This window comes from Octopus bimaculoides, chromosome 15, assembly GCF_001194135.2.
Source record: "Octopus bimaculoides isolate UCB-OBI-ISO-001 chromosome 15, ASM119413v2, whole genome shotgun sequence".
NCBI classification, from domain to species: domain Eukaryota; kingdom Metazoa; phylum Mollusca; class Cephalopoda; order Octopoda; family Octopodidae; genus Octopus; species Octopus bimaculoides.
Window position 1 is genome coordinate 33,979,911 of NC_068995.1, and position 10,046 is coordinate 33,989,956.

General features: G+C 34.9%; 1 protein-coding gene across 1 annotated transcript in view; it reads left to right on the top strand.

Moving 5' to 3' along the window:
- LOC106872960 (resistance to inhibitors of cholinesterase protein 3) overlaps positions 1 to 8,310 on the top strand; it is a 44,627-nt gene extending 36,317 nt beyond the window's left edge. Inside the window, exons 5-7 of the mRNA XM_052973397.1 lie at positions 14 to 163; positions 5,223 to 5,461; positions 7,326 to 8,310. Of these exons, the coding sequence (XP_052829357.1) occupies positions 14 to 163; positions 5,223 to 5,461; positions 7,326 to 7,745 (809 nt within the window). The 3' untranslated portion in view covers positions 7,746 to 8,310. The remainder of the gene's footprint in view (positions 1 to 13; positions 164 to 5,222; positions 5,462 to 7,325) is intronic.
- The last annotated feature ends 1,736 nt before the right edge of the window (positions 8,311 to 10,046 follow it).

Sequence of the window (10,046 nt, forward strand, 5' to 3'; positions counted from 1 at the left end):
ATATATATTAAAGGATGCTATCAGTTAATCTTATTTTTGATGTTACAAACCTACATTTCAGACTTTCAGCATTTGCGTGACTGTTATAATTTGACATCCATGTACAAAAGAGAAAATCCTGGTAAGAAAGAGAGCACTATTAATAGTGAAGATACTATTAAAGGTCAATATTGTTACACTGAGTTGCTAACCTGACCAAAAATATCCTGTCTTTAACACTGAGGCTGATAGAGAACCTTGCTTTAGTTTGATGTTGTAATAAACAAAGTATTTTCTCCCTTTAAGGTCAACTGACTCACTGGCTAGATCATCAAGTGTCATCAAATCTTGCTTTTAGTATTGCATAGCGTCATCTCACCATCACCCTCCTCCTTGTTGTCATCATCATCATCATTATCACCATCATTGTCATCATCATTGTCATCGTCGTCGTTTAACGTCCACTTTCCTTGTTTATGGATGAGGTGTTGCAAGTGGGTGATGTCTGTGTTTAAGGAGGAAAGAAGACAATATTTTTCCTTTTTTACACAATAAAACGTGTGTTCAAAGTGTGTGCGTATATATATAAAAAAAGAAAATCTACTTGACATCAACAGTGTGAGTTACTGAATCCTACATTTATCTCATACAAATGTAAGAAGGCGCAGGCTTAGTGGTTAGGGTATTTGGCTTGTGATCATAAGGTCATGAGTTCAATTCTTGGTGGCACATTGTGTCCTGTAGCAAAACATTTTATTTCATGTTGCTCCAGCCCGCTCAGCTGGCAAAAAATGAGTAATGCCTGTATTTCAAAGGGCTGACTTTGTCACATCCTGTGTCATGCCAAATCTCCCGGAGAACAATGTTAAGGCTACACATATCTGTGGAGTACTCAACCACTTGCATGTTAATTTCACGAGCAGGCTGTTCCATTGATTGAATCAACTGGAACCCTTCTTGTTGTAACCAACAGAGTGCCTTGTGTAAGAAACAAAGTTGTTGACTCCATTTATCTCACTCGATTTCTTCTCCATTATCATTAACCCCATTGGCTTCAGTACCAGGCTTATCAACTCTCCCCTCTTCAGTGACAACCCATAGCAATATTCAAGCCCTGCAGATTAATAAAACACTCATTTATTATACATTGACTCTCTAATCAATAGTAGTAAACCCTACCACTTTGTGGTACCTGTTTTCATTTAAGTGAACTGAGTCATTGCAGATATACAGCAACTCTTTCACACTCATACTGATACACTATCAACAACCTGGGTGGCTGTGCTTCTCTTTCTTCCATCCTTTAACTTTGTGATGAAACTTTCTGCTAATGGCACAAGTTGATCCTTTCTACTAATGGGGAGGGGTCTCGTTGATTACATCAATCCCAGTTCTTCACTGGTACTTGTTTTAGTGACCCTGAAGTGAATGAAATGAAACAAAAAAGGTCATGATGCTTCCATACACTCTGTCTATCCAGAAATAGTTTACAAAAGTAAATGATAATAATAATAATCCTTTCTACTAAAGGCACAAGGCCTGAAATTTTTGGGTAGGGGACTAGTCAATTACATTGACCTCAGTACTCCGCTGGTACTTAATTTATGTCAACCATGACAGAATTTGAACTCAGAACGTAAAGATGAACGCAATGCTGCTAAGCATTTTGTTTGGCAGGCTTGTGATTTTGCTAGCATGCTGCCTTGTTTAAATTTGTAATAATGATTTTTGCTTTTAAATCTTTGTTTAAAGAATGAGTGTGTCCAGTAACTTAAAGGGCCTTTTAAATATCAGAGTTCAGCTTTGTTTCATGAAATTAAGCTGATGGGGAATAAATTTCTGGTATAAAATTCTAGTCTATCATGAACAATAATCTCAAATCTGATTTCTTAACTGCAACAACAAGGGTGAATTGAAGTATGTAGAATTACTGCACAAAGCTACAGTGAAATGTTTGCACTGAATTTGAACTCGAAGTAGTATATATAACTTGCACTTTTCTCCTACCATTTTGTAAAGAGGTAATTTAGTTGATTTGCTATATCTTATTACAATACTGATATTTTTGTCGTTGGAGGACAAATCAACAATGACTGGGTTTAATGTCAGAACTATTAAGATTGGAAGATGATGCAATGAAACATTTAATCTAACTCTATGTACCAGCCTCATTATTGGAAAATCGTTTATTTTCAAAAATGTGAGAAGTACACAATGTTTGGCAGTGAAAGTGATCTTACTGAGTGTGGGCATGTGTATAGATAAGCCAATGCTTAAATACCAATATAAAAATAATTAATCTCTTTACAGTTATTAATGTTTCCAATTTGTACTTGTGACAATTTTTATATATTTACCATAATAGTGCATCCTTATGTGATATTTCCCCCATTAATCACTAAATATCATGTTTTTAGCTAAAAAATAATAATAAATATATAAATAAAAAAAAAGAGTAAATTAAATGTCATCACTGAAGCCTGTGCCAACATTCTTTCCCTGTTGCTTTGCAGTTTTCATTTCTTTGCTTATCTATTGAGATATTAATCCATTTTCATTATTTATTTATATTGTAAATTTAATTGTTGTCATTTATGTATTTATATCTGCCATGAAATAATTTCTTTATTTCTACAGTAAATTATTGGCTTTCAAATAGCTATGCTTCATTTCAAAAACAGCTGTTAGTGAATGGAAGTGTTCATGATATTGACAGTCTCTGCCAGACAGGTCAGTTAGATGTGGCTAATACTTCGCTCAAGCATCTGCAAGTCAAGGTCTATTGGAAAAGCAAAGGAGAAGGAGGGAAACAATTGAAACATAATGAATTGTACTAAACATATCCATGAACCAGATGCTGATGTTGATATGGGTTGTGTCATTCATTAAATTTATAAGGGAGCAGATTTGATCCAGGCAGCATTGATCCTCCTTTTATCTAGTTTGTTTTGTCACTTGACTGAGTACAAATTCTGTCACAATCACCATTCCCTTTAACTTTCAAGCTTGCTAAAATAAAGAACCAGTAAAGTACATAGGCACAAGAGTCTTTTGAGTACATTACTGTTCTATCGTGAGGTATTTGTCCGAACTGGCTACTCCAGCAGTTTGGCAATATTTCTACATCAATATGATGTAAAGAACTGAATCAAACAACTTAAAACTGTCAGTCTGGAATTATTGGGGTATTTGAAAACAGTGATCTTGCATATGAAAATAACATTGATTCAAAGCATAACAGTGCCAGAACCACACCAAAACTTAAACTATTTTGCACTACAAACTGATACTGTCTCAGTATGATCAATCAACCTACAAGAAATAGCAGCCTAATCACCCCTTGGATCACAGCTTAACATCTTACAAAAGGAAGGACACTTTGGACAATGTAGTTCTAGATATAAGAAAAGGTGAGATGGTCATGACTTGAACATGTTTGATCAGATGTTTGCTTGACTGTGATTGGTGTAGTGATATGTATGCTACAATGTAGCTGCTTCAAACTGCACAAATTACCTAATATCAAATGATACTACATTAGAATATTCCAGTCTTGATGAATCCTTAATAATTTATGGGACTGAATTAATTTCATAAAATATTTTAATAACTGCAATAATGGCAATCACTGAAGTATCAATTATTGTTGAAAAATATTGGAAAAATTAATGAAACTCATTATTGAAGAAATATCTTGGAATTTTCATTGAGGATCTTTTTTTGTAGATTGGAATTCAAAGACAGATGCCATTTATTTTGAAGTGTTTGCACCTAAGCTAACTTTTTAAAAAAAAATAAACTCTTTGAAACTGACTTTTTTTAAACAGATATAAAATTAATCTTGATTGCATTTCTATTGTTTGTGGCATACAAATCAGTCAAGATGCACATTACAACTTAATTGCTCGTGTTTTTGTTTACACTGTAGTTCAACTAGTTTTTTTTTTACCAATTATCTTCAGGTGTGACATGCATACATATATGTATGTGTCATCACCACCATCATTGTCATCATTATCATCATCATCATCATCATAATTTTGTGTCCTCTTTCCAATATGGCAAGTGAAAAAGTTTATTTAATCATGTTGCTTTTGAATTTAGTCCTGCTTTGCAGTATTTTGAGTGAGTGTCTTTGTGAGTAAAACTAGTAGAGGGAAACTGCAAAGCATATCATCATCCAGCAGACATGTGGTGACCTGTTCAATGAAAATGTACCTTTCTTGAATAACAAGTAGGGTTGGCCACAGGAAAAGCATCCAGCTATAGACAATTGCTTTCAATAAAATCTTGTTTAATCCATACAAGTGTGGAGAAAAAAACAAACCAGCTGTAAAAACAATGATGATGATGATTACGATGGGGGGGGGGCTTCATCAAATTTTAACCCTTTAGCATTCAATTTACTTTGTCAAATGTAATACTTAATTATCCACATTTATCATCATCATCATTATCATCATTTAACCTCAGTTTTCCATGTTGGCATGGATGGATGGAGCTAGGGCCACACCAGGCTCCATTGCCTGTTCTGTCATGGTTTCTACAGCTGGATGCCCTTCCTAATGCCAACTACTTTACAGAGTGTACTGGGTGCGTTTTATGTGGCATCAGCACCAGTGCTTTTAAAATGGCACCAGCACTAGTATCAATTCTGATGTGGTGGATGGGTCTTCTTGAATACAACAATGTGCCAGATATCTTAATCCGAAGTCATCCCCTTCATAAGGCTGAGTGTCTTATCCCATGCCTTCTTTGGTCTCCCTCTTCCATAAGTTTCATCCACTTAAGTGACTGGCACTTCTTGTTTGCAACTGTCTACATCCATACACATTACATGACCAAACCAGCATTGTATTCTTTCTTGCACACTGCATCTAATTCCTCTTATGCCTACATTGTTTTGAATTAGTCATGTATTATCTTATAGCTTTGAGATTTCTGTGATGTGATTGTATATTTTTAGAATGATACTGTAGGGTAGGTGTGAGAGGCTAGATCTGGATCTGGCCAGTTTGAACATAGAGCAGTTTGAATATTTGGATCATAAACGGCCAGTTTAAATGTTAAAGGGTTAATGATGCTATTTTCTCCATTGTTTTCTTCTTCATGGTAATGCTTATATTTAAACAATGACTCCTTTACTTAATGTAATGACTGGAGTCATAATATAAATAAGATCAGATAAAGAAAAGTTGTTGGTGTCCTAAATGACTTGTTTTTCTTTTGTTTGTTGTTTTTAGCTGAACTTGAAATGCGTCAATTGCAGCAGCGTTTGGAAGAAACCGAAACTCAAATGACTCGCATTCTGCAGGCTATGCAGTCTGTACAGCAACATGTCAGCGGTGTTGTTGATAGAGCTGCAGGCAACATGAAGAATCCTTCAACAGATGAAGACTTAATCCATGAGAAGGAGGTCAATAAAGAAGAAGAGAAGAAGGGAACTACTATGAAACCTGAATCATTGAAAACTAATGAAAAGGTAGGTTTCCTGCTATTTGTCTTTTATTGATATATTGTTTTATTAATTTTTATGTTTTGTACATTAACATCACATGAGATATGTAACAGACAGAGATGTCAATCAATGATGGATCCTCTATGGGGTTACTAGATCTGCTAGAAACAACAGCCACATCTCCCCCTTCAAATCACACTTTATTGCTGTAAGGGAAAATACGACATATTGGCTATGTAATCCTACATTTATGTGTGAAGAAAGATAAGATGGATATGGACATTTGAGCAAGGTCGTTGCCAGTGCCGCTGGACTGGCTCCTGTGCAGGTGACACGTAAAATACACCATTTTGAGCGTGGCCGTTGCCAGTACCGCCTGACTGGCCCTTGTGCCGGTGGCACATAAAAGCACCCACTACACTCTCGGAGTGGTTGGCGTTAGGAAGGGCATCCAGCTGTAGAAACTTTGCCAAATCAGATTGGAGCCTGGTGTAGCCATCTGGTTTCACCAGTCCTCAGTCAAATCGTCCAACCCATGCTAGCATGGAAAGCAGACGTTAAATGATGATGATGATGATGATGATGGTTGGAGTGTCTTTGATCATAGGTCTGTCTGCTTGTTGAGGGCTGACCTGGGGCTAAGCAGCAGCAACAGCATTAACAACAGCAACAGCAACAACAACAACAACAACGACGATCAGACAAAGATAAACTTGCAGTCTGTACTTTAGTTTTTATTCCAGGTGATATCCATTTCATTTCAATTACATCACAGTTACTATTAAGGGAAGTACAATTATTTCTAGCTCTCTTTTACTTATTTAAGTAAACCCTTTGCTCCCTATGGAACATGAACTATGAATCACTTTTCTCCACTGTTTATGACTCTGGGCCCTTTTCTGCTTCTCTCTAGTTGGATCCCTGCTTTTCCAACTCAGCCTCAGCATCCTACATGTTTCCCCGACAGAAGGCTTTCCTCTTCCATGTCCTGTTGGTTTTGAACTGTCATTGAGGCTTCTGTAACTATGCTTATTTTCTGGGTTAGGGTGTTGGCCTTACACAAATCCATTTTTGTCTCTGGGAAGAGGTGGTCCATATTAGTTTGGCCTCTGTCTTTTGACCTGCCCGGCACAAAAAGCCCTACTGGGAGCTCGTACTCCATTGGCATCACTCACAGGGTCACTGAAGCATACATCCTAGCACACTGCAACAAGGACTAGACCTTGTAGTGGTAATTCTGTTTTGCCATCGACTAAATGTTTTACAAGTCATAAATACTTGAACATAACAAAATAAAACTTATATACCATATCCTCCTGTTACTTTGTAAGTGTAAGTTATAAACAGTAAGAGATATACTTATAATTGATAAATTATGTTTATTTTACAACATCCCTTGTTGCTGTCTACTTGAATGGTTGTGTATATCTTTTATCTTTTACTTGTTTTGGTCATTTGACTGCAGCCATGCTGGGACACCACCTTGGGTCAACCAAAGTCTTGTTAGTGGATTTGGTAGACACACACACACACACGTGTCTTTGTGTCTGTATTTGCACCTCCCTGCTTCACAACTGGTGTCAGTGTGTTTATGTCCCCATAACTTAGTGGTTTGGCAAAAGAGAATGATCGAATAAGTACCAGGCTTAAAAAGAAAATAACTACCTGGGGGGTCAATTAATTCAACTAAAAATACCTCAAGGTGGTGCCCCAGCATGGTCCCACTCCAGTGACTGAAACCAGTAAAAGATAAATGATAAAAGATAAGAAGAGACTAATATGTGTCTGGACATTTGGCTTTGATTTTCTTTTACTGTCAGGATTTAATTAATTTTATGTATTACATTTTAAAGTTTTAAAGTGAATTCTAATGTTTTTTTGTTAACAGGGTGGCTGTAAAGTGTCAACCTCAGATTCTACCCCGGATCTTGAAAGTTATGAGGTCCTGCGAACAAATAACCGTGACAGTCAAGGGAGCAGTGATTACTGTTGGTTAAATGGCAGTGGATCAACGCCAAATTCTCCTGAAGTTGAAACTGTTTCTTCTGTGATAGATACTTTTGCTAAAAAAGATGAAGAATCCGCTTCACCAGAGCCTGAATGTTCAACTAACAGTGAAGTTCAAGAAAAAGAAAAAGACTCATCGCATGATATTCAAGAAAATGAAGAAAATAGCCACAGCAAAGACTCTGATTATTGTAAAACTGATGACCAAGATCTTACTGTGGAAGACATTGGATCAGAAGAAAATTGTACAGATGATGTTATATTACGGAAACGGAAAGGCTTACCAACATTGAATGATTGAACTTCTGTGATGGATTTTGGTCACACCATCCATTAGTTACGGCCTCTAAACAATTGGTCTGGTCTTGACATTAAATAATTTCACATGGTTTCAAAGTAAATGTAAAAAATGTTTTTTTTTTCAATACAACTAAACAATATTCCTGATACCTTTTTTTTATAGTCCCCAGTAAATAAACTTAACCATTTTTTTAATTTTTACCTTATATGCATGCATAAATTACTGAAAAGTGTCAGTTTAGTTTTTAAATACCCTAGAACATATTTATTTCTCTTTTTTTTCTTTTTTATTTGAAAATATTTTATTTAGATTAATATTTTAAAAAAATGAGTTTATCATTTTTACCTCTGTGAATAATAAAAATGATATTGATAATATATATTATTGATCATGATAAATTAAGATTTCTTCTTGCGTGTTTCTGTGTATATAGATACACAAATGCACATCTGTGAATGATTATCAATCGCAGGAAATATAAAAAGGCATACACATGTGGAAACTCAGACACTTTTGATATTAATTTGAATTTTGTCTCAAAATAATAAAATTATAATTATTTTCATCACCATTTTTTTACATAACTACAAACTCTGTAAGGGTTCTTGAACAAGGTTAATTTTTTTTTTATCAAGTGAAAACGGCTTGGGATAATTCAGTAAGGAACTTAATTCCAGTCATTTTAAGGCTGTATCTGTTGTAATCTGATGACTCCTCACTGTTTTCATCATACTCAAGATGGAATTAATAGAGAGATATATAGTCTGTCACACAGTTTTGTAGTTACCATTTTCCAAAACCTCGATTTTATTCCTAAGCAAATTTGATATACAGAATTAGCATATCTGTGCATTCTTAAACAAGGTATATGACTACTTAACTGTGTTTTACATAACAAAGAAGTTAAATATATCATTAACTTCATGTTTTAGTGATTAATATCTCTTCTTTCCAAAAAGGCATCAAACTGGCAGAATCTTTAGCACACCTGGCAAAATGCTTAGCAGCATTTTGTCTGTCTTTATGTTCTGAGTTCAAATTCCGCTGAGGTCAACTTTGCCTTTCATCTTTACAGGGTCAAATAATATAAGTACCAGTTGATCACTGGAGTCGATGAAATCCACTTATCTCCCCCTTGAAATTGCTGGCCTTGTGCCAAAATTTGAAACCAATCCAACCAAATGCTAGTATGCTTGGAGAAACTACAATAAAGTATCTTAAGGACAAATATAATTGTTTTAAAAAGTGATTATAAACCAAGGTTATTTGTCTACCCTTTTACTATCATCTTTAATCTAATTGTTCTGATAGTCTTAATATTTTGTTGTATTTTTTCCCTCTTATAAATTCTTATAGTAGTTTACTTGGTGGATATTAAATCTGATTAAATTCATAATTAGTCCAATATCCCAATCATGATGATGCCATAGAGAAATATTAAATTCATTAAGTTAGGTATTGGACTGTAGACTCTGAATTCATAATTACAAGTCCTGCTGCTGCAAATTTTTATTTCCTAAAGGCAGTCTAAATTACTTAACCTGCTTTCAATCTGTCTTGCAGGAAATATAATCTGAGTTTGTATGATTGTGTTTAGAAGAATATCAATGAAATTCCAAAATTCCAATTAAGTCTGATTTTCATGTTTTATTATTAGCAAATTTTATAATTTTACAATATTGAAATAAACTAGTACTTTCATGCATTATGCAATCATCAGGTTTATGTAGTGACAGTTGTGTTCCACTATTGGCAACTGTAGTGAAATGGTTAGATTTATCCGTTAAATACCTTCCGATGGGTTCCAGCAGGTTGAATCTTATGAAGTGTATTTTGACCAATCCATATGTGGTTTAGATGTCACAGTTTGGTGAGCTTGCCAACTAAGTTCTAACTGTATGTCAACCAATCAATATATGGCTTAGACATCACAGTGACATCTAAGCCACATACAGTTATGTCATCATTATGTCTAAGCCATATACTGATTGGTCGAAATACAGTTAGAACTTAGTTGGTGTGCTCACCAGACTGTGACATCTAAGCCACATACTGATTGGTCAAAATACAGTTCATAAGATTCAGCCTGCAAGAGCCCATTGGAGAGTATTTAAAGGATAAATCTAACCATTTCCCTGTAGTTGTCAATTGTGCAATATGACTATCACTATATAATGCATGAAAGTACTACTTTTTTTTGGTACTGTAAAATTGTAAAAATTTGCAAATAATAAATCATGAAAATCAGACTTAGTTGGAATTTCATTAATTAATGTGTATATATATATATATATATATATA